This window comes from Ixodes scapularis, unplaced genomic scaffold, assembly GCF_016920785.2.
Source record: "Ixodes scapularis isolate PalLabHiFi unplaced genomic scaffold, ASM1692078v2 PGA_scaffold3__209_contigs__length_174095766, whole genome shotgun sequence".
Lineage (NCBI taxonomy): Eukaryota > Metazoa > Arthropoda > Arachnida > Ixodida > Ixodidae > Ixodes > Ixodes scapularis.
Window position 1 is genome coordinate 142,868,386 of NW_024609868.1, and position 25,003 is coordinate 142,893,388.

The 25,003-nt window shown below is 50.3% G+C and overlaps 1 protein-coding gene across 3 annotated transcripts in view; it reads left to right on the forward strand.

The window, feature by feature from the left end:
* LOC8042089 (target of rapamycin complex 2 subunit MAPKAP1) overlaps positions 1-25,003 on the forward strand; it is a 116,622-nt gene that overhangs the window by 36,504 nt on the left and 55,115 nt on the right. For all 3 annotated transcript variants that reach the window (XM_040505137.2, XM_040222294.3, XM_040505135.2), the window contains exon 4: positions 19,742-20,125. In XM_040505137.2, coding sequence (XP_040361071.1) covers positions 19,786-20,125 — 340 coding nt within the window. In that variant the 5' untranslated portion in view covers positions 19,742-19,785. The remainder of the gene's footprint in view (positions 1-19,741; positions 20,126-25,003) is intronic.

Below are 25,003 nucleotides of genomic sequence, written 5' to 3' on the forward strand. Positions count from 1 at the left end.
AGTCGTCGTGGCATGCCAATATGGGCGTTCGGAGCACTAGCGACAATGTACTGGCAGAGATGATGGAGAGAGCCTAGATTTAAGAGAGGGAGAAGTAAGTATGCCTGTATTGATTGTCGCGTGGCCAGTGTGGCAAGGAAACTGGGTGGAGAGGCGGACGCGTTTGCAGAAGGTGAATGCTTTTGAGTTTTCACTCCCTGCATGCTGCAGCTCGTTTTGCAAATGCAGCTCACAAACCACGTGACACCAGTCGAGCAGTTGCCCTATCTTTAAAATGTAGACTCTCTACTGACGACAGACAAGCTTGAGTGCAAACTCGGCGCCGTGCACGTTTCTTTGTTTGCTTTGTGATCCATGTCGGCCTCTGGTCGATAAGGTTGCTCTTGCGCGAAAGTCTACTTTGCTCAAGCACCGATTTGGCGAATCATTGCCACTCAAAGATGGAGAGTCCCGGGACCGCTGGCGCCTCGACGAGGAAGACGAAGGCAATCATGCCATCCTCAACGAGTGTGCCATCCTCGACGAGTGTGCATAAACATAAAGAATGCCATCCACTGCCAACATCCTCCGCGGGGCCGTCACAGCTGTCGACACGGTTCATACGTAGCGGGATCTTTTTTTGACTGGAGCTTCCCGCAGTTGGGGAGAAGCGGCTCCGATCTAGCAGAGGACGCGTGCAGGGAAGCCTGAACCACTTTCTGCAGGCTCGATAAACATGTGCCCATGACAACCCGTTATCTCTTTTTTTTTTTTTTCATGTTATTTGTATGAGTTCATATCTATAACGAAGAAAGGGATATAGCGAAGCGATTTCCGATTCCCATTGATTTCGTTATTACCGGTCTCGACAATATTCGGGACATTTGCTCTTATAATCGAGCACAGGAAGAAAATGCACTTACTTTTTCCCATAGGAATGCATTACCGGAAGTCAATTTTCTGCTGGTTCCTGTCTGCTTCAATTTGAGACAGCACACTAGCACCATTTGAACCTCTAGCATACATTATAATAACTCCATGGTCCTTCTATGCGGCTTTTGCGGAAAAAAAAGTAGTAGGTCGTGTTGGTGGCACTACTACTTTATGACCGAAACTAAAACCACTGAAATTGACTGTAGCAAGACTCGCTATTCGCTCAGGCTGAATACTTGCAAATTTTTATTACAAGAATTCGGATCGAAGTGAATTTTTAATAGTATATTATTCGATCGAATATTTGAAAATATTGAATATTTGCACAAGCGTACTTTTTATTGTTGCAGGTTGCTGTACGTGGTAGATAACGCTGCCAGCCATCTACTCTTATTTGCAGCATGCTTTCCCATGCATCATCCTCATAAAGGCTGGTCTGTCTGGTAGGACTATATTCTGTTTTGCCTTATGGTCTATTACAGCGGGCAATACAAGCTATTATTCCTGCCAATCCAATGTTGTGATCATATCATATGACTAGACACCTTATGCATTGCTGCAACCTTACCAAAAGTCGCCTGACACTAACTCAATTGGATTGGTTCTGATGGCTCATAGCGTCTGCCACGGTCTTTCTAAAGGTGAAACAGAGTATAGTTAAACTTTGCTGTGTGTCGCAGCAGTATCTGGCAGCAGTGTCTTGTGTGCGTCGGCAGCTTTGGATGCACCCTTGTGATGCTGGCAGAGGTTTTAGCCACTAATGCTTCTTGAAATTCTCGAATTGCTGCAAAGGCTTTTTGATTGCTCAACTAATATTTCAGGCATGGGCTAATAACGTTGGTCTGTTCATCCATCCAGTTGGCCCCTCACTCAACTCTATTCGTTTCCAGTGGCGTTGAGAATTTTCCTCTGGACATCCAAGGACCTTGCATTCACTTGTGCCTCCAGTTTAGTTGACCATGGTAATGAGAATTGGGCGTTTCTCACACGCTACTTGAGGTGCATTTTAGTGCTGTGTTGGATTGAAAGTACCATGGGCATTATTTATATTGCTAAAAGTGAGGACAAAGGTTCAGTCCGTTAAGACACAATATCCGGTTAGGTTATTGATATTATAAGACACTCTTTGTCAGACTCTTTCAATTAAATTTTGGATCCACAATATAATTAACTGGTAACTGCATGCTTTGCTTTCTTTCTTTTTCTCTATCTGGGAATGGTTCTGCTGTCAACTATTGCACGTATCCTGTCGAATGGTGTTTTGTCACCCTTGACAGTCAGTACTGAAAGTATATCCATGCTTACCTTGCCGGTCCGGTGCAACAAAATGGGGTTTACAATGCGCCATTTGCATAACATGGGAATACACCTCATGAACAGCGCTTCATTCTTCCAGCTATGGGCGAGCAAAAGATGCAGAAGATATGTCTGTTGCACAAACATAGCTTTTTGTGAGAAACACAAATCTTTGCCTACAAACAGGACAATGTTAGGTTTGAGGTTTCTTCAGCAATTTTCTAGAATGCTGCATATTAACAAACAAGTTCTTGTGTGACTACTGGTGACTATCAAGCAGGGGTGGACGCAAGTATTTCTTGAGGGGGATTTCTGTTTCTGCGCCGACCAATGAAATTATCGTATGTTGAAAAATTTTGGCGGCCTTTCTAAAGTTTCGCTAAAGAAACAATTTTCAGTTCATTTAGATATGTTGTGCACGATAATTTCACAAGACGTAAAATAGTTCTAGTTTAGAATACGCGATACTGCAATTATCGTTTCACAAACAAGGGACTACGTTTTTTCCTTGCCTTCCTCCGCGGGGGGTGAATTTCGCGTTCCCTCGGGATGCGCGGAAGCGCACGTATCATGAACTCTTTCCCTCCGGTACAGTGAATTAGAGAGGGTACCTCCGGGTTTTCGGAAGTGCGTTCGTGTCTCCGGGCCCGTTCATGATCGTCGACGTGGACGGCGTGATGAAAGCTCATCGTTTCGCGTAAAAGCGGTATCCTTGACTGTGAATTTTCGTCGTGTGTCGCTATGATAACCCAGCACGCACTAGAAGGAAAGATCCACCTACTCGTGCGGCGATGTCGTGGCGGCACTCTCAAGACAGCAGGAACGTCCGTGCCGTCGTGTTTGTTTACTTCGACTACAGTGGTGCTTTCATAAGCATTTGTGTCCTCGAACATCGCCCCGATTTCTTATTTGGCGCATTTCATGCGTGTGCTCAATTGCATGGTATTACTGGCGCGTACCGTATAAAGGATGCGAAGTTTCACGCGTTTTCATCACCGGAGAGAAGTGATTAGTGTTAGCAATCATGAACGCTCGCAACGTCTATCTGATCACGAAATCATATTTCTACGTTGCTATATCGCTGTTAAGATTACGTCGTCTTTTATAATCGTAGAAAAGGCGTGTGGCGATATTTGTACTATTGACAAAGTCGTGTATTAGAGTCATGATCGTCCAAGACTGCGTACTGCATCTTTTTCTTTTCTTTTTTTCATCCACTGTACACTGCAAGCCTATCGTGAAAAAGAAAATAAAGCTTTAGGCTATAGAAAACTTTCTGTCTATATTCTGTTACGGAATTGAGTGGCAGTGCGTCCCCTTTTTAGAGGCGCCGCTGAAACAGCTGACGGCGGCGTAGAAGCGGTCGCCGTGCTGACGACCCGCTGCGCTTGTTGCAGTGGTTGCAGGTGTGTGTACGCGCGGCGCAGGGCGGTCGTTCCGGTCGCTCCGCTTACAACGGACGCAGTCGTAGGACGCGCTCGTTGCAGATGTCTGAACCAGCCTTCCTCCCCGTCCTTCCGAGGTGAAAGTCAACGTGGCGACATCGTTTGACATCGCTGCGATGCCAAACGTTTGTTTTGTTACGACTTGCCCCAACCGCAAATCGAAGAGCGCCTGAAAAGGTCTGCGTTTCGTCGTCCTCCGAACACGACTCCGAAGCGCTGCTATCGTCCACATCGCACGTCGGAGTGGCGTCATAGGAAATCATCCCCAGGTCGGCTGTCCGCCGAAGATTTTTAACCTCTAACGGCGTCAGGTACTCGAGCGTAGAGAACTCCGCCATGATCGAAGCTCGAATGACAAAAAGTGCAAGCCGTTTACAACTCCCTGTAACGCCGAATTGGAGCGCAGCTCTTGAGGAGGAGGAGGGAAGGGTACTGAGGAAAGAGTAGACCCCTACTCCTTCTCCTCCTCCCCTCATTCATGAATATGCTTCGGGGGGGTCACCTGACCTCGGGGGGAGGGGGTCACGTGACTTCGGGGGGGGGGGGGGTCACGTGACCTCCGGGGTGTCACGTGACTTCACGGTTACGCCGACGGCGACGCCGCTCAAGCCGGAAACGGGCGCCTGAGAGCTGCGCTCTAAAAAAGTTCGGCCGGTGCGGCTACCTCGGGATCGCTGCGCGACGGAACGTCGTCCAACGCCATCGCCCTGAGATCGTGTTGATATGCGAGCGGTGATCAATGAGTGTGGTTTCGTTTTCGGATGGATCCGCGGTTCGGCGGCCTTCAGTTACATTTTTATTAAAGAAATGATCACCGTATGACTATAGTTTTTGTTTTTAGGGATACTTTGGGCGTCTAGATTCAGTTGTCATCATCAAAACATGAACTCAAAAACCACTTGAGTGCCCCTTTAACTTCATTTCGGCCAGTGTTTACTATTCACAATGGTTGCTTCACTGAGGGCGCGCCATTTTCATCCTCGGAGGAGGATAAGCCAGTGAGACAATCGAGCCGTCAGTCACCTCCAGTGCAATGATGCTGTTTCAAGAGCCACTTACCATTCGTCAGCGAATTGCGCCATCAGCCCGTAGGCCCTAGATGATAACCGACACAGTTCGCATAAGAACCGAGTCCCATTCCATTCCCACTCCATTCTGGAAAAACGCAGCTAATTCCCATTCCATTCCTCCCAGTGCCATTCTATTCCCATTTCATTCCGGGGTCGCGAAAATTCGGCGCGCTTCGCCGCAGCGCAGCCGCGCACTTCGGCGAAAAACACACCTTCAAATTGGCATAGTGCACCCGCGCGCCTAGTGTAATAAAAAAAAAAAAAAAAGAAATAGAGGAAGGGAAAAGGAAATGTTGTTGTTGTTGATATTTACATTACAGTAAAACCTTTAAAAACTGACTGTGGCTATTATACGAGGGTATATGTTAGGCAGCGATGTTCCAACAACCTGTTTTCATTATCCGTGATTGTTTTTTTTTGTTTTTTTTTGTTTTTAATTCAGAATAGAAGAAGATGTTTTCATATAGCAAGCAGATTTACAAATCTCGTTTTCATCATCAATTGCGCGTGAATTGGTATCCCATATTTAAACGGGTACTCCGGCGATTTTTTCAGCTACCCCAACTAACTGCATTTTCTGAATACCCGGCCTTTACTCTTTGCAATATGCTATTTAGTCTCGCGAGATTCATAATAGTTATTGTGAAATCGGCAAATGAAAATGATGCAAAAACCAACATTCAAATATATACTCGCACTTTTTAGTGCCGTGACGATTCGTTTGACACCATGAAACTGCTTTGAATCAGTTGAGAACAAATTCTGGTCCCAAGAGGGAGCCCCTGTTTTCCACTGGCGTCACTTTTTCGTTGTTCCCAGCAGAGACTTTGAGTTAGGAAAATACGATAACAACAAAACTATAAATTCAATAACTTCGCAAAACAACTTTTTTTTTTTTTTACTTAATGGTTGGGATAATATTTCGGCGATGTTTGTTGGTGTGTTTAGCAAATTTTCGGGCAAATCGGGCACCATGAAGAAATCGCCAGAGTGCCCCCCTAAGCAACCGCTTTGCGGATGCGGTTCAGTCGCCACTACCGTGTGAATGCGGCGTAAGTTCATTTTCGTATAAAATCCACGCTTGGCGTTTCTTACAAGTACCGCCAAACATGGTTGTGGGAACGCGCAAAACACCCTAGTAGCACACTTCGTCCTGGGAACGTTTCTAGGATGTCCTAATGTCCCAGGGATGTCCTGTGAACGTTCACAGGACCGTTTGTGCTGCTTGGGCACGGGCCACGAGCGAGTAGTGCCCCGCAGCAATCCGCTTCCAGGGGCCGCTGATTTCAGTGTTGCGCCGCCATTTGCTTCCAAGGGCCGCACGAGGCCTCGCGCATTGGCGCTACTCTCGAGACAAAACGCAGGCACATCGAGGGGCTTTTGTTAGCCTGCTTTCTGTGGAACGCGAGGCGGCCATCTCGTGCCCGGACTGCAGAAGAAGATCGCAGAGCGCACTTGTCCGGAGGGACTCACGTGCTTTTGTTGATCCAGGGGTTTCTCCCGGAATTGAAATTCGGGGGGGGGGGGGGGGGGGGGGCGGGCGGGCGGGCGGGCGGGCGGGCGGGGAAGGGGGGGGGGGGGGGGGCGGGGCGCGGCGGTATGGGTATTGAGAACAGAGGAGTCGTTGCGTAATAAGGGGGTGCCTTCAGAAAAACTTGGGGGAAGAGGTGTACACCCCCTCCCCCTACCCCCCTGGGGGGGGTGTAGGGATATCACTGTGTTTATCCTCCATTTCCGGGACGAGGACGACTGTTCAGACGCGCGTTTATCGCGGAGCAGCTCTTAGCTAGGGCGATTCGCTGCATAGGGAAACCCGTTCGATTCGTTACTTCGCTAACGGAAGCGGCGAATCCATAATTGTTGAACTATTGTGCGCGCGCTATGTTCCCCGACGCGTGTATTGTCGCTGCAACGTGGCCTTGTGCAGCAACACCGGCGCACTCCGCGCCAATGACGTAGGCGCTGAGTGCGCCTACGTTTTTGGTCCCCTTCGTTCAAATCTGGGCGTGAGAACAAGGGATACGGGAGTAGGTGTAGTGGTTGCGGTCAAACATCGCTGCGCTGGCGTCGTCCGGCGAACATGCAGAGTGTGCCTTGATTTGAGAGGGGTTCCAACTGCCCGGGCTTACGGGCCGCAATGCGAGGTGCAAGGAGGGGGCGAAAGCGTGGAACGCAAGCACATCCGCCTACCCTCCCGGTTTGTTCCTCGCCACGCGACAACGCACGCATGCGCAGCAAACCTTCGCAGGACGCATCCCCTATTTTATTGCGAACGCTTTCCATGGTTTGAGTTGTCGTTTGTCTCAAATTTCTCTCTATTATATTTACGTCGACGCCGCACGTGGTGCCACGCAAAGCGCGTGTGGCACCCAGGTTTGAAGCACCGGGAAGACGAAAGCGGAAGCAAGTGGAGAGTAGCCTTCCGGACCCTCCCGTCGATTGGACTCCGGCGGCCGATTGACCTTCCGACGCACTTGGGGAAAGCCCCTCGTGCGTCGGCACCTTTTCCGAGGGAAGCGACGGCGTTTCCCTCGGAGCGGGGGTCCCCGATCGACTGCACGTGCGCGGTCGTGCCGGTAACCAGGTGTCCGGTCAGGCGCGGGGCTGCCGGCGCCTAACCTGCGCCTCCTCGGGGCTCAACAGGCGGCGTATCGGAGGCGCGAGGGCGCGCCTGGCCGTTCATTAATCAGAAGCCCTCCCCCACCGGGGGCGGCTGGACGGCGGGAGTCCGCGTGAAAAATGACGCCGATCTCGGCAAGTGGCGTCGACTCTTCCCCCGATTTGAGCTCTTCATCGACGCTTCCGCGCCAAACGTCGGCGGTCGTTACCGTGCCGCTCGCTGGCCTCGCCAAAGACCCGCTTAAGCGCGATCCAAACCAACGCTTCTTTTTGCGCCTGTAGGTCGTGCGGCTGCGGATGTGACGTATTTTCGTGACGTCGCGCCGCTTCTTCGCTCCTTCCGGGCGCGTACAAGAAAGTTGGTTGATTTCAACTTCTTCTCCACGCGCACAAAAACGCGCGGTGACGTAGTAGGACGCTCCTGTGTCCCGGCCAATCGGTGGAGGGCAAGCTAGTTCCGGCTCCGCGTTTCTCGCCGTCTGGCTGCCCTCTCCTCCCCCCCCCCCCCCCTTTTATGCTCTTTCAACATGACAACGCGATCTCTCTCTCTCTCTTTCTCTCGCCGTCTGGCGCAGTTGCACTTTGCTTGTGCGCTCGTGCCGAAGTTTCGCCCGTCCAAACCAAAGCGCACGGTTCTGACTCAGAAAGCGCGCCCGGAAACAGCAAAAACGCCACGAAATGCGTCACATCCGCAGCCGCACGACCTACAGGCGCAAAAAGAAGCGTTGGTTTGGATCGCGCTTTACCTGGTCTTTACCGCAACGGGTTCGCTTCTGGCACGCGATGCCGGGAAAATTGGCCCCTATTGTCCGTCCTATCTCCCGCCCATATTTGCACCACCAGTGTGTTACACAGATATCTTCTTCGAGGCAAAAGGAAAACATCCTAAAACGCTTTTGTTGAAACAACGTAAGGTTGGTTTGCCTTTGAGGTATGACGACACTGGTTTCGCTATGTAGCCAGTGCGGTACCATTGCTAGCTTAGGGTGTACAACTTGCATCACGCAGTAGTGGTAATCGACCTGACGCCGGTACGATGCTTATCCAGATCGAAACGGGCAGGGGTGGGGATAGGAGGATTCACTGGCAGCCATAGCTGAGCGCAGGACTGCACTGAGCTCGAGCTTACGGCGAGCTTCCGCACTTCTTTTCCCACGTGCATTTCGCACCATCAAGATTGCCGGTCTTTGCAGCCTATTAATATGAGCTCGTTCCGAGCATGCGCTCTTAACATCGCTTTCAAATATGGCGTCTATAATGAATATCCCAGCAAATATGGCGTCCAGTGAATATATATATCAGCCAGTTCAGCTGCGCCACCGTTGCCACTATGCATCCAGGGAACTTTATTCTTTCCGCACGTGCCACAACTTTGCTAGAGCTCTGTCCGCGCAGAGCGCGAGACGTCTTTTGGCACTGCCGCCTGCCTGATATGGACTAAAGTTATGGCGGCTTCACGCATGCGCCAAAAGCTTGGCGAGGTCGGTCGTGCATACCTGGGTCCGTTTGCTCGGAGCGCTAACCGCGGCTAAGGTTAGCCCCAGTACCTAGGAGAAAGATTTTGAAATCACGTGACTGGCTCGGTACGGATGCGGGGAAACATGGCGGTGCCCCGGTGAGTGAGCGACGCTCGCTTTGGAACTAATATGTCGTTGTAGCTGCAATATCGGGCGCGTTAGTCAGCAACCAAGGGTGCCGGAGGCTTTCGCTTTGCCTTACCTCACTTAAATCGCAAAGCATGAGCAATGACCTCGCCGCATTTTCAAGATAGTCTTTCGATTCTGGCCATTCCTAAGCCTAAATGAACGCGATAATTGTTGGCATGGCAACGTCTTTGGAAAGCGGATTGCCTTGACTCAGGGATGGGCAAAATACATGCAAATATGTATCGAAATTCAAATACAAAATACTTCGTCAGAAATGTATTTAATTACAAATCTAATTACATTTCCAAAAAAAAAAAAAACATTTCATTACAAGATACAAATACAACCAAATGTATTTGGTCTCCTCCAAATACTTTTCCAAATACATTCCTCAAAATTTGCGTCAGCGACTTCAGGGCACCTGCAACGGGTTTCTGGTTATCTCATTTTAATTTTGCGTCGCACACTCGGCAGTTAGTGTGCGAGGCTCCAGTAACGTAATAGAAATATAATTTTAAAAAAAATGTAATCAGCGTGGACTTAATAGGTGAAAAAAGTACAGAGCTTCAAGCAGCTTCTTTTGTCGATTACATTTTGGTATAGACCAACAAAGAACCGAGACGACCAAGACGCGCAGCTCTAGCTAGAGAATTTTTTATTGTTGCAACTCGCACCAGTTACGAAAATCTGGACGACCCGCACATTTAGAATGTTCCAGGCAAAAAATATGAATGGAAATCAGGCTGGAAAGCATCATAAGTTGTCACAGGCACTTATTTAGCCAGTCTGCCTGTGAACGTCGATTTCGTCACTATTCTTGCCCTGGACTACCACCGTAATCACAAAGTCACTAAACGCTTGTGCTTGATTGAAAGGCACTGCATCCGGTGCAGAACGTAGTTTTCTTCCTGCTCTGGACAGTGACAATAAATTTGAGGGATGCATTTTCGCCCACAAATTTGTATTTAATTACAATTGTATTTTAAATACCCCGTTTCAGTATCTAAATACACACGTCAAATACATTACCGAATTTGTAATTAAATACAAATGCAAAATACACAAAGTATTTGAAATGCGTATTCGAAATACTTGTATTTGAAATACTGCCCATCCCTGCTTTGACTCAATCGGCCGGTTATCGGTGGGCCGGGCGCACACTGAAGCAGACAGCGCCCCTATAGACCTTTTTTGTAAATTACCCAAGCATCGAGGAGAACGCTGGAAGTGTAATTCGGTCCGCGTGCGCTGGGCCGACTCTTATAAAAGATTCGAAGTAAATAATCATAATAAGGCTTTGACGAACGCGCGTGCAAGGCAAAATTTGTTTTAGACTTTTTGCTTTAGAACAATCACTACTGCAGACCCCAGCACGTGCAACGCGTGTAACTACAGTCGAAGCATGCACTCCGGTAGCTGTCTGCTTTTGTGTGCTATCGATACCTGGCCGATTGAGTCAAGGCAATCCACTTTCCAAAGACGTTGCCATGCCGACAATTACCGCGTTCATTTTTGGCTTAGGAATGGCCAGAATCGAAAGACTATCTTGAAAATGCGGCGAGGTCATTGTTCATGCTTTGCGGTTTAAGTGAGGTAAGGCAAAGCGAAAGCATCCGGCACCATTCGTTGCTGACTAACGCGCCCGATATTGCAGCTACAACGACATATTAGTTTTAAACCGATCGACGCTCACTCACCGGGGCACCGCCATGTTTCCCCGCATCCCTACCGAGCCAGTCACGTGATATCAAAATCCCTCTCCTAGGTACTGCGGCTAACTTTAGCTGCGGTTAGCGCTTCGAGCAAACGGGCCCAGCGCATATGGACCCGCTTAATTCCAGAAGTCAGTTTTCCTTTTTAAGCTTTTTTTTTCTTTTCTTTTTTTTTTTTTCATGCGGTTGGTGTTTATAGTGTTTGGTGTGTAGGTTAGACACGAATCGGCACAACGAGTCGGCGTTTATTTAGCGAAAAAAAATTGCAACGTTCATCGGTGCGTTCTTTTTTTTTTTTTTTTTTTTGCGCGTGTAAATGTTAAAGGTCAAAAATGGAGCGGACACGTACAAGAGGCAGTTGGTGCGCGCGTTTTCCTAGTGGTCTAAGCCGATTCGGTCCTTCCGTGGACCCGTTCGCGGCTTCGACTCGTGACATCCCAAAGTTTGTTTTGTCGAGGTTGCAGCGAGAGGGGAGACTCCGGCGGAGGAAGGAAACACCGCACCTTCGAAAGAGGAGGACTACTTTCTGTCGTCAGGCTTCCAGGACTGACGTGTGCGCGCTTGTACGTATTGATTTACGTATAGGTCTCGTTAACGTAAACTACCCCCCTCACACACACAAAAAAAAAATTGGTTCATAGTGCGAGTTGTTTGTAATAACGAGACAAGCATGCACGTGATTATCCAGTTTTCCCCCCAAAATTGAGTATATTGCGGCGCGTTGATATTAACGTGTTCAGACACGGCTGTACGCTACTCTCAAGACGGGGATACGAAGACGCTCTATGCTTTCGTTCGACAACTTTTAAGAAGTAAATTTGTAGCATCCGAGACCAAGGCCTCGATATATCCTCCCTGCCACTTCGCACCGAGAATTGGAACGAGCCTTCAGACTCGTCGGGTGAATGAATGCCAGTGGCACCGTAAAGCCGCACATTCACATGCTCGTACAAGTCAAAGAAGAGACGTGGTGTTCGCTGCACGGATGATGAGAGAATGATCTGCAGGCGCCAGTTGGAAGCATGCTGGCTTCGTACATACCTTTCTGCAGACAGTTTACGCGTGAGTGATCCTTGTATGAAACGCGCCTTTGTATGCAGACTCTCTATAACGCTTGAGGTGTGTGACCGGGCTGTTCGAGACGACGCTGGTCGGCTTCGAATCCGGTCGGATTATTTCTTAGCCCCTAAATGAAGGAGGCAGTACCAGTGGCACCTGCGCGGTGCCCCTATGGCGGGAGGGAACGAAAACGACTGCGTAACGGAACGTCTGGCTTGAGAGCCTGGCAGAGCGAGAGCAAGTCACGTGTCAATCGCCGACCTCGATGGAATCGGTGCGTAGCTTGGGATTCGGTTTCAGTTTGAATGGTTGTTGCTTTTCTTTCTTTTTTTTTTCCTCCCCGACGTCTCTTTTGCGAAGAAATATGCGGCTCATGAATGGGGAACAAACGACTGATTTCACTTTTTTGTCTTCTTCGAGAAAATAACAAAATGGGGCTTTTCCGTAAACTAAACGTCTCCGGGCAATTTTCGTTGCTGCGTTTGTGCGTTTCGCACGAGCCTTTTCTGGCTCAGTTGCGATCCCGCCCTGACTGAGGTGTAATCTAACACGTGTGGACTGTGATTTTTGTAAACGGTGGCATAGCCTTTCATATGCTGACAAAGCCTCGCAGATCGCTACGAGAAGCGGCCGCCGAAACGGAAAAGATGGAGCGGCAGACAAGGGATGAGAGGAGAGCCACGCGACTGGCGCTCCGCTGCGGCGAGACGCCGAAGCACAGTTCTCCCGAGCGAACAAGTGTGTTTCGGGTCCTCGCCGCTGCAAAAGCTGTGCGCTGACGTCCAGGTTCCCCGAGAAATGGTTCTTTGATGCTCTGTGCTACCAGATCCTCGCGCCCCGAATCTGCGACCGGACACTCTATGGCTCCGTCGTCGAACTGCCAGGCTTTGTGAGTGTAGAAGAGGCTTTGACGGTGGAATCGCCTGCGCTGTTTACAAAAGTCACAACCCGCGCGTGCTATATCACAACCGAATCAGCGCGCGGTCGCAACTGAGCCAGAAAATGCTCGTGCGAGACGCACAAACAGGCAGCAATGAACGATCCGAGATGTGAGCTGGGTTACTGGCCGCCTCCATGTGTCTCTGCTCCCGCGGCACGCTCGCGCGATTGCAAGCTTGCCAAAGCTGCGTTCACGCGCACGTTGCACGTGCTTGCGCGTATGGGCTGCAAGTCGGGGCACCGTGCTCGCCCATAAGGAGTAATCACTAGGCGCCATATTTGTGGGTGCTGTCTACAGCGCATGCTCAGAACGAGCCCACATTGATAGGCTGCTAAGACTGGCAATCTTGAGGGTGCGGAATGCACGTTACAAAAGAACTGTGGAAGCTCGCCATCAACACGCGCTCACAGTCACGCACACAGCTATGGCCGCCAGTGAATACATCCTATTGGGGGCATTCACTGGCGGCCACGGCCTTAGCTTAGTCCCTGACTGCTGGTCGCAAGCTGACGGTGGCTTTTGCAACGTGCATTCCACACCATCAAGGTCGCCGGTAGTAGACCGTAGGTGTGCACTCGTTCTGGGCATGCGAACAACGCACTTGAACATGGCGTGCGGTAAATACCGCCTATAAACATGTTCTGTTTCCTGAGGTTCTCAGTCACGTTGGTTCCGTATCGGGTATGCGGGACGAAAAAAATAACAAAACGTTTCAAATTGGAGTATGCGAGAATATATAGGTGAGGCGAAAAAAGAATGTGTGACAATCGCGCATTTTTCGTAAACAGCTTCCAGCGGCGTGGAGAGATGGAAACAAGGTTTTACCGCATACCAGAAGTGACGACATTCGAGACGGCTGTTGACGCGTGCGCCCGCGCTTCCATCTCCGTCGTGCGCGAGAGAAGTGCTTTCATCGCTCCCTTTTGTACCGATGACGTCACGGCGTCGTTCCGAGCTGGCGAGGTGTCTGCCTCCGTTCCTCCTCGAGCCCCGGGTGGCTGTGGCGGCGGCCGGCTGTAGGCGAGGCGGTCGCGCTCCAGTCCGAGGTCGGGGAGGGGGCCACTCTCGGCGCAGGTGTCAGCCGGGAGCGCCTTCGGGATGCGTCACGGAGCTATGATGGAGGCCCGAATTAGCCCCATAATGGACCCGCTCCGATAAGGGAGTTACGGGCGACGGTAATGGAGGCCGACACGGCTTTGCCATTAGGCCGGGCCCCGACGCCGGCAGGGAGTGCCCCGGGCCGACGCTCGGGGACTGCAAGGGGGCTGGGGGTCTTCGCGGCGCTCCGTTGCACCTGACGGTGGACTGCAGCGGACGCTACGGGCCATTCCAGCCAATCCTACGCTGGGAAAGAATCACCTGACTAACGTTACACAGCATGGGCTGGGCTCCGATGGCTCGTCGCCTGCGGTCTATCGTGATAGGAGCCGGGCAGTGGGGCCCGGGAACCGACGTCGGCTAGGGCCCAGTACCATCGGGCCTTTCGGGGCTTGCGCCTTTCTTTTATGCCTGGCGACGCTACGAGTGATGTGAGCCAATGTAATGCCGCCTGAGTGTCACGTGTCGGGGCGCGTCGCTTTGGATTGGCTGCTAGGGCTCGTAGCGTCCACGCCAGTCCAGCGTAACGTGCAGCGGAGCTGCTCTTTCCATATTCACAGTTATCTCTGAGCGCGAGTCGCAGCTTCTGGGGGTCTTTTTGAGGCGCGAGTGATCGTGCAAGCAGGAACTCTTCGATGCTTTCTTCCTGCACGTGGGGAAACGAAAAAGGAAGCAAAAGTTATTTGTTGGATATTGAATATCTCATTCTTGTTTTCTCACGGGGTCCTTAAAATCGTTAAAAACGTTTGCGTACGAGATTGCGCTTTCGAAATATTCAAACCCCGCAGATTTTAGCTTTTTTTTTTTGTACCCCCCCCCCCCCCCCCCAAAAAAAAAAAGGTTAATATTAGTTAAATGCGATGATTTTGCGCTCGCTAATTTTAATGTTGCGATTTGAGCAGAATGCCTAGAACCGTTATACTTTCCCTCGCAAAAGAGGTAAATATCTCTCTAGCGGCTGCAAAACGGTGTGCCTAGGAGTGACAGTAAAGAAGGTTGAACTAAACGATGCCCAATCATAACAACGAGAGTACGCATCATAGAGGAGATCAATGACTCGACAAACAAGAAGGCGAAGGAAGCTCGCAATTTACGTGTTCGCTAGTCAAGCGGCCTCATGCGCCTAAAAAGCAAATTTAAGGCGTGACGTCACTTGGCGGAGAAACGGCAATGTGCATAATACACGAATGATTATTTGTCGCGTCGCAAAGATAGTTCATCCTATTGTTTTATAAGATTCTGCCTCTAAATCATTGTTTCTCCTAAAATGTTTAACGGGTACTGCAACGAAATTCTAGCGCCTATTTTATTACCTACATGTCAATCATGTTCTGGCCACGCCACGGAGACGCCGATTTTTTGCTCGAAAAGGCGCTGAAACAACTTAAAAGGAATAAACCGAATTTCGTTACGTCACTATGCACTTAAAAGCAGCACCGCTCCCCGAAAATACGTCCGCTAGCTGCGCGCGCGCGAAACCTGTCGAACCGGATTTCCCTTTTCATTTGGCCTATTCAGCTCCTGCGGGGAGCGGGGAAGGGCGACTAAAACGGTCGGGTTGTAACCCGTTCACGACACCACGTGGTGGAGCTCATAAGGCCCGCTTCAGACGGGACAACTTTCCCAGCAATTTCGGTGTTCCTGGCGAGTTGTTCCCTAGCTTTCCCTAGTATGACACGAGTTGCTCGGATCGCATCCGGCTCGAAACGGACGAGCAACTCGGACAACTCGGAGACGTTGAAGCGGCGGCAGCCAATCAGGGACGAGATATTTTCGCGTGACACCCCGTGCCGGTGATGATGGCTACTAAAGACTTTGTTTAGGACGGCGCCTTTCCATTTAAAATATTAAAAACGCGTTTATAGCGCGTAACTGTGTGTCTTAACACTACAAGAAAAATTAAAATTGAATGATGATGATGATGGCGAATCGTATCAATTCGGTTGCTGTTTGTGAACGCGGGCGGCCCGTGTTGCTGGTGTTGCGACGCCAAGTTCCGGGGGAAATTGCCCCGTCTGAAGCGGCTCTAGCCACGCCAGCCCCCACGCAGCTTTGCCCGTGCTCGGCCAGTGACGTCACGTTTCCCGTGATGCATCGCGCTCTCCGATGGCTGGTCTTTGAGCGCTCGCTGGTATCGGTCCTTTGGAAAGAAAAATAGAGCCATCCGTTTAAAATACAAGCGTGCGATTGACATTAGCAGAGTGTGTTGACAATCTATAATAAGGTGGCGAACGCGGCCAGTTGGTTGACGTTATACATGATGGGGAAAACAGCTCAGAAAACACAGACTACGAGGAAGACAGACAATGCTGTCCTATCGTTTATGTTCATCCTCTTAGTCCGTGTTTTCTGAGCTGTTTTCCCCGTCATATGTTGGTAATGTTTAACTAATTTCTCAACGTGAGAGGTATCCTTTAAGTTTAGATTCAGTATCTATTTTAAGTATGGCAATTCACTGATCGGGATTGATTTTCCTTACAGCGTTAGTCTACTCCCGGCGCGCCAAGCTTGGTGCACCGGCGATCTCAGACTCCGCGCTCACACACGAGCGAGGACCCGCGGCCAGACTTGCGCCCATTACTTCAAAAAAGTAATTAATTACAATTGCAATTACTTGGCCTGAAAAGTGAGGGATTATCGTTACAAATTACTCCCTGTAACAAGTAATCGATTAAGTTCCTTCGTTTTCTAAGAAGTGGAGGCCTGTTGCCTTCATGTAGACAGTCGAATCCGCCCAGCTTGGCTGACCGTACGAACGAGTCGCGAAACGGACTCTGGCTGGGCTCTCGTGCTTTCCGTGAATTCCTTTCCCACGCCAGCACCTCACCCGAGCCTTGTGCTAGCATGCTAAAAGCGCGATGGCCGTTGCATCGCCCTTCTTACACTCGTTTTCTCTCTTAGATGGGACGGAAAAATTGTAACGAGTAATTTCAGTAATTCGTTACTGAAAAAGTAATGAGAATACATTTTCAAGAAAGTAACGGATTAATTACTAAATTACAAAAGAAGTAAGTAATTACAAGTAACTCCGTTACTTGTAACGGATTACTTTGACGTCTGCCCGCGGCTTCGTCGAGTCGAGTTTTCCCGCAATGTGAGTGTTTGTGAGGGGAAGCGCGCCTCGGCGAACGCGGCGCAGCGTGTCTGTGCTGGAACGCCTTCATCACAGAGCTCATTTGTTCGGCAAAAGTGAACGAGGCGAAGAAGTAATCGTAGTGGCCGGGCTCCATGCGCAGTTGTACGAGCGCGAACTTGCCGAATTTTGAGTCCGACCAGACTCGGCTGGTTCAAACTTTCAACTTGAAGCGCAGCGAAAGTTCGGCTATTATGCGCATCCGCGTGAAATGAAAACCAGCTTTACCGCCTGGCGAAGGTGGGGTGCAGCATTCTAGCAAACCAATTACGTGATTAAAAGCGTGCGTGCTCGCTCTTTTATAGCGTAAAAATTCGTCATTTTTTTTTAAATTATAAGTTCTCATTTTTTTTTGTCGTTGTTAAAGTCCGACAGCTCTGTTTAAAAAGCCGAACTTCGTCGAATTTTCCCCAAAAGTTCAAAAAGCAGTCAAACGTGGAGTTTCGACCGTAGTTCTCAACATCATGTCTCAACTGCGCGACTCTCAATGTAGCTCGTCCTATTGCTCGGTTACATCGTCGACGATGCATCGGGGCTTGATCAGAGGCATCCTTAATCGACTCATCGAGGGGTGCGGAGCTCTGTTCCAACTCGCTCCTTTCGTGTAAGCGGGGCTCAGTCGACTCTCAAGGCATGCCAACCAAGTCTTCCCCAGACGACGGAATGATCTGGTAGGGCTGTCGACAGGGAACTGCCGATTAAGCACTCTGACTCGACAACAACTGATTGACCTGGCTACAACAGAAGGATGTAAACCAAGCGCGTCGAAAGAATTCAGCTACAACTTACCATCTTAGAGTATGGAATTATCTAAATATTTAGGACGAAAGCCTTTTGATGAAAGACAGTTTAAACGAGAGAACGGAGGACACCACGTTTCATGGGCGGAGGGTCTACGTGCCATTTAAGTCGACAGAAAGCCGACCTCCTGTTGCCCCGTCGTTAAATGGACGTATGTAAACAGCATATGCCAGTTGATTTATTGAAACGCTGAGTACTCGTCCATCCCTGCACTTTCCGGCGGAATACTTGCCCAGTTTCTCCGACTTTGGTGGATTAAGGTAGCGCGCTTGAAGCTTCAGGAGGTCGTTTCCAAGTGGAGCTAATTAGTGAACTGCGCGCTTGTTTTCCGAGACGCGTTCGCCTTGTGCTAGTTGGGCGCGCATTAAGAATGGTATTATTTCCAATATGCGCCAGTTATTTTTTATTTGAACACGCTGTCGGGTGCGGTATTTAGATCTTCGTGGATATTTGGGATCACCCGGTTTCTGAGATAACAATATCACGTTAAGGAAGAGGGGAAAACACTTTAAGGGAGAAAGCGAAATTATGGAATGTCGGAATACACAGAAAGAATAAAACGCACGAAGGACGAACACAGACACACAGTTCTTTCAATGAGCAACGAACATTTATGAAATGCCCTTTCTGTGTAGTCTCTAGTTTTCAACGCGCTCTGCTACGTGTACTTTATGGAATGTCGTGGGCTGCAATTTTTTGTTTGTTTTAACATTGCTATTTACATTAATATATTTTCTTTTCGGATTTATGTTGAACTACTTTTAGACGTCAAAAATGGCTTTTTGCTAATTTTTATTTATTTTTCTCCCCAAAAAATTACATCTTATGCCCAGACTAATTTTGCCTCCTTCAGTTTGCTATATCAAACGAACGACCCTGGAACAGAGACATTCTAAAGTTTTCAGTGCATAGCTCTGTGTGTACGTTATCTGACGGTTTATTGTTCATGATGGTGAAATTTATTAACAGCCTGGTTATTTAGAATCTTAAGATTTTAAGTCCATTTCCAGAAAATTTATATATTTTTTTTTACTTTGTTTGTTAGCTTTTATAGTTAAAATATCTGAGTAGATCTGTAATTCCCAAACTGCTATTTTGCGACCCACAAAAAAAAAATATATATATATATATATAAAATAGCGCGTCGAAACTGTTAGTACAACGGCCAGCCTGGGGTCTTTAACGTGCATCACGCAGTAGTGAGACACGACCGCACGCCGGTGCGATGCTCATCCAGATCGAAACGGGCAGGGGTGGGGATTGAAACCAGGATGCTTGGGTCCTGGAGCGCAAGCTATCGCTCCACGCATTCCGAACTGCGGTGCTTTCACACTCTCGACCGCCGATCCCCTTTCAGCCACCAGGGGTGAAGTCTTCGATGAGAAATGTTTCGTTGGCTCATTTTGCTAGCGAAAAGTTTGAATTTTATCTAAGTTAACAACATTGCGTTCATAACATTCATACCTCCACGAAACAACCTCTCGTATGAGCAGAGTTGTAAACCCGAAACTGGGAATCGGGACAAGGGACGAAAACACAGAACGACAGGGACAAAGTCTCAAAACGCAGCCAGGAAACTTTATTTCACAGGACAAACATCTAAGTCATTTTGCCACCAGTGGTTTCCCCTGGTGGCGAGTGACTTATATGTTTGTCCCGTGAAATAAAGTTTCCTGCTGCGTTTTGAGACTTCGTGTCGTTCTTTGTTTTCGTTCCCTTGTCCCGATTCCCAGTTTCGGGTTTACAGCTCTGCTAGGTTACACCAGCTTGCCTGCACCCTGACCATTGCTTCGCAGCCTCTCATGCTTTGTTTATAAAGCGTTTTTATTGTTTTTGTTTTGTTTTGCTTTGTTGTGTTACCAAAGGGTTCAGAAATGTGTGTTCAACTGCGATGTTCTGGCTGCCGTTTACCGCATACTCTTCCTTCGAAGAGCTCATTTCCAACGGCGTCCTCACGTGACAAAACGAAGCACGGGCGGGCTGAATGGCGCTCCTCTTGTGGCTGCGCAGAGCTAGCGAGGCCCGGAGCGGAGCTGCCCGGCAGGCGGGCGCCGATGGCGTTCTTCGACGACCGTCGGTTCCTGCTGTCGCACGTGCGGCACTCTTTCGTGACGTGCGACGACACCGGCATGTGCGAGCTGGCCATGCTCAACGAGGCCGAGCCCCGGCCCTGGGAGCCGCCGCTGCTGCTGTGCGGCGACGGGCCGCCGCCGACGCAGGACCAGCCCGAGATGGGCCAGTCGTACGACATCGTGTCCGACATGGAGCTGATCGGCGCCCACAGGCGACGCTCCAACACGGCCCAGAGGCTGGAGCGCCTCAAGAAGGAGCGCCGCCAGCAGGCCAAGCTCAGGCACGTCGTCTGGAGGGAGTCGCCCAGCAGGACCCTCTCCCGTGAGTCTGCCGGGACCCGGCGACTGCGCGTCCACGCGTCCGCGCACCTGCCGGCGGGACAAAGCTCGGGGTTGGCGGACAATTTTAGCCGTCGAAAAAAGTCGAGGACTTGCCAAAGACTCGATAGAGACTCGCTAAAGTCTCGCTAGAAACGTATTATCGTCTACTGCGAGCGAGAGAAAGCTTGAAGGCGTTGGGGGAAGTTTAGTCATCCAGGGGCCCTAGTGTACACGGCGAGATCGAGGAACTGGAACGTCGCCGCCTGCTGCGATTGGCCAGTTCGGCACACTTGACCAATAGCAGCAGGCGGCGCTGTCCCGGTCCCGCCGTGTAGATTGGGACCCCAGGACAGTTAGGGTCTTGCCAGGGGCTTGCCTATGGCTGAGACGCTGAGACTCGCTACGGACCTGCTAGGGACAATTCTCAGGGGCTTGTCCTAGGTTTCAGTCGAAAGGGTGCGAAACTCGAGGAAATTTTAGAGAGAAAAAAGTATCGTAAATTCTGTAATAAATCGGGATTTTTTTTTTTTTTTTTACGTGTGCGGTTAAAAAATTAAGAAAGATGTTCCTGCGTGATTACCGACGCTTCTATCGGGAATCATACGAATAGCGAACGGCGGCTGCAAATACGGCTTGACACGGTCGACCTCTGGGACACAGTCCGTAGTGGCGCATCGTTGAATTTTTGGGAATAGTGGCAGACGACTTGGAGAAATAGGGACATTTACAAATGTATAAATTATGGCACACCATCGCCATCAATATTAATAGTCATGGCAATTTTTTTTTTTTATTGGGCCTTGAGTTTCGGTAAATAGTGAAAGAAAATCCGGAGAAGTAGGGACATTTACAAATGTATAGATCATGGCAGACTTTGTCGCGAAGAAGGGGAAAGAGCCAGGCCACGACCTCACATAGTCGTGGAGGTTAATGGCCGCCCGCTGCACGGGCGGCCACCAACCCAGGCTGCGAGCGAGTCTCTTGTGAAAAGTGGTGCTCTCGCCTCTTGAAGCGCGGTGTATTTTTGTTCGTCAAAACAGCTATGATTGACAGATTCGTGTGAAACATGGAAACGTAAATGCCGTGCCTGCAGCACTCGAAATCATTGAATCAAAAATATGCGCAACTATTATCGGGCGAAAAATCTGAAAGACCGGAGATAGCGATATCTAAAAACCTGCGAGGTAGGCCATGTATTTCTATAATTAATGACCAACGACGTCTGCGGGATTTTGAAATCTTCGGCGTGTGTTTCTTACGCGAAGCGACGTGCGCGTTTACTCGCGAAGTAAAACAAATTAAAAACAGTGTAGTTTGTCGGTTTTTATTCTGAACTGGCTCGGCGACATAAACCTTCGAACCAATAACGCGGAAAGTCAGGCATCGCGTATTCGCCATCATTTGGCTTCTTGAAGAGCCCATATACCATCGTCGCTGTCAGTATTGTAATAGCATGTTTCTGCTGTGGTCGCGCGCAAATGTTTGAATTTAAATTTAAAAATCAGCAGCGACCTTTAGAGTTCTGTCGTGCATAAAAGGGAGTATTTCGGGAGCTGTCGTTAACATTTCATTAGAAGGTATTTATAAAGAAACAGTCATTTCTGCGAGTAAATAACCTATCGTTTAAATCGGCCGGATAAGACATTCGGTCAAATACACTGAAGGTGGCCTTTCATGAAATTGATGGGACGGGGCTTGCTCCAAAATGACGAGTTGGGCTTGCTCGTGTTGGTCGCAGCGTAAAAGAACACCGAAGGACGCTGCCCTTTTTGCGGTAGGTGCAGAGGGAGGAGAAAGAAGAGGAGGAAGGAGCGATGGAAGGATGAGTAGGGGAGAGATAGAGAAAGAAAGGGGAGGGAGCAAGAAGGGTGAGCGGTGTCCCGTGACGTGAAGTGTGTAAATCACGACCTAAATTTCCCCGATAAATCTAGCGGGGAATCTGAATTGGTGTATACGTGGGTTGCGTTTGACGAGAATCGGCCCCTTTTTGTTGGGGCCAGAAGCACCTCGCTAACGCAGTGGAGGCTGCAATCTCCCTTTCCCCCAAGTCCGCCCCCTTGTGGCCGGAAGCGTCTCGCTAACGCTGCGGAAGTTACCCCCTCACTCGCCCTTTCCCCCATTATGCCTGACCAAGCGACGTCAGTGCAAGCTATGTATAGGGCACGTGACGTCAATTTCACCGCTAACTTTAGCGAGGAAACTAAATTGGCGTTTAGGTCACGTCGTTGTCCCCGCTAAATTCAGCGGAAAATGAACGGGCGTTATAAAGCATATGCTTTACCAATGAACGACGGACGGGCGTAGGACCGCGGTTAAGAGCCCGGCGTTATCCGGCGAATATCGAGGCACCCCGGCGGTCCAGAGCGTTTGTTTGCGGGGTGAGGTTCGGCCGTGTCGCTCGTGCCTTCCATCGGAGTACCCATTCCGACAAGGCCCGAGTACGCGGACGCCCGGCGTCGTGACAGTGCGGCCCTCCAGAACTGCGCAAAGTCTCGGCGAACACTATAAAATCACTGCCAGGCTGCTGTTTTTTTTTTTGTTTCTAAGTTGTTTTTGTTTTTAGCGAGCCTCGAAATTAGTTGCTTTGCCGGAAAGCACGCCGGTTCGCGGTCGGCATTTCTCTGCTCCGCTTGTTGCGCGCTGCCCGTGTCGTCGGGGGGGGTGCCGGGCTTTTCACAAGTCGGCCGGCGCTCGAAATGAGCGGCCGCTACTCTCTAATGGGGATTTTACGACGCGCCTGCTTGTTTCCCCCCGCTGTTTAGAAAGTGGCCGCTCTTCCTCGCCGATGCCGCTTTTGTCCCCGGCCTTGTTGTCGTCGCTGCTTTTCTTTTTCCCTCCTTGTTTTTGGGACTGTCCCGCGACAAGAGAAACTCGTTAGCGCGGCATCGAGAGAGCCGTCAACGCTCACTCGGCGCGCTGCATAACAGCGGGGACGTTCGCTTTGTTTCCCTCCTCGGGCGCGGTCGCGCGGAGCACAGTCGTCTCTTGGGCGCCCGCTGTCTCGTGCGGATCATCGTGCGACTTGGAATCCGAGCTGCCGAGTAGGATGGAGTTTGACGAAGGCCATAATTAGAGGCGGAGGACGCGCGAAACGCGGCGGCCATTATGCGACGTGTTCCGTTCAATATTACGCTGGCTCGGCCCTATAGAACTGTGTTTCGAATGCGCCCGAGAGTGGGATCGGACGCATAGAAAGATGCACAATTGGTTCTTACTAAGCGATGAGCACTGTCGCTAGGTCAATACATAAAAATCGGGTGTTTCGTACGGGAAACACCTAGCTGACACGCGCACGCGTCTTAATAGAAATTCGCGTCATTTCGAGACTAAATGTTTAAACTTTCATTTGTGGTGCGGAAGATGGCTACCGACATGTATGTGTCGCGCCGCTCGACTCTTATTATCGCACCATAAAATGTTCCTTTTTGCGCACAGTGGAACATCTGCGCCCGTGCTTTCTCTTTCTCTCGGTGATACTTCCGCTCGAACTTGGATTTGCGCTCTACCGTCCTGCTTTTGGCAGGTGTTTTTCGCTGCGCCCGTCTTCGCTGAAAGTTGGTCGTGTTTTTCGCTACCCCGCGACACTGGACGGTTTCCCGAGTGTCGCGAGGACGGCGGGGGAACCTGCCTGAGGGCGGGTCCCGGGTTCCACTCGGAGCTGCGCTCGTTTGGCTGGCTCGCCTGCCTTTGCCGGGCAGCCGGGACGAGGGGGGTCTCGGAGGCGTCGGTTGTCTCGGCTCGCTGGCAGGCTAATTGAGCGCGGGGGTAATTACGGGCCGAAAGAGGAGCCTTTCGGCGGCTCGGGTGTCGCTGACGAATGGCGCCAATCGGGAAACGGGACGCGCCGCCACCCGAGCCCCGCCGAGGCGATAAATAAGGCGGGGGACAGCGCGGCGGCTCCCGTGTCTTCGACGGACGCGCCCCCGTGCCGGACCGGGCGGCGGGCCGCGTCTCCGGTGCGCGCCGCCTGCAGGACGCCCGAGCACACTGCCGGATCGAGGGCTACGCCGCTTCCGGGCGAGCTTCTCGGCCCCGTCGAGCATTTTCGAGGTCATGATTCGGCAATAACTTCGACTCCTGCCTCCTTCCGCATCCTGACAGCGACGTGGGTAGATCTGGGGTCTTCCCACACACACCCACGCACATACATACCCACACACACCACAAAAAAAATAAAAGTCTTGGTTATGCTATTGGACATTGATGTCTCGGTCTCGTCTTCCGTCCATCTCCTCGTCGCGGGTTTGAGATATCGCTTTCGTTTCAGTACGCTGCCGTTTCAAGGTTCCATGTGTTTGGCTATTTGTCCAATGTATTTGCTTCCCCGTAAAAAAAAAAAAAAAAAAAAAAAAAATAGGCGGCGTCCGTGAAGATTAGAACAACTTCGCAGCTTTTGGCTGTGCGGATGTTGTAGAAAAACGAAGAACTACTTTTATCTGCTCGAGAGTTCACGATAGGGCTCTATTTTGGTGAGAATTGTTCGCCCACACACGGGTTGAAAAGGATCTCTCGACCGCTAATGTGCTTGTCCCGTGCCTTTTTTTTTTTTTTATCCAGAGGTGAATTGCATCGTGTGTATGGCGGCAGAGCGACTTTTTATTATTGAGGTGGCGGAAGTGGCCGATTCTTGTGCGACTAAATTTCGTGTGGTTTAGCTTAGATTAGACTCATTAGAGGGAAGGAACGGCGCCCTTTGGGGGGGCTCTGGTGCAAGATTGTGGTGGCCTCCGACCCCCGCGTGTGCTCGCTTCTCCCGAAAGATCGCTTCTCCTGACGCACGTATGTACTGCCGAGAAGCCGAAGATCGCGGCCGGCCCGTTCTGCCAGCGATCAGGCCGCTTTGCTCGGTGCAACGGATGGTTGATAACTGATATGGGCT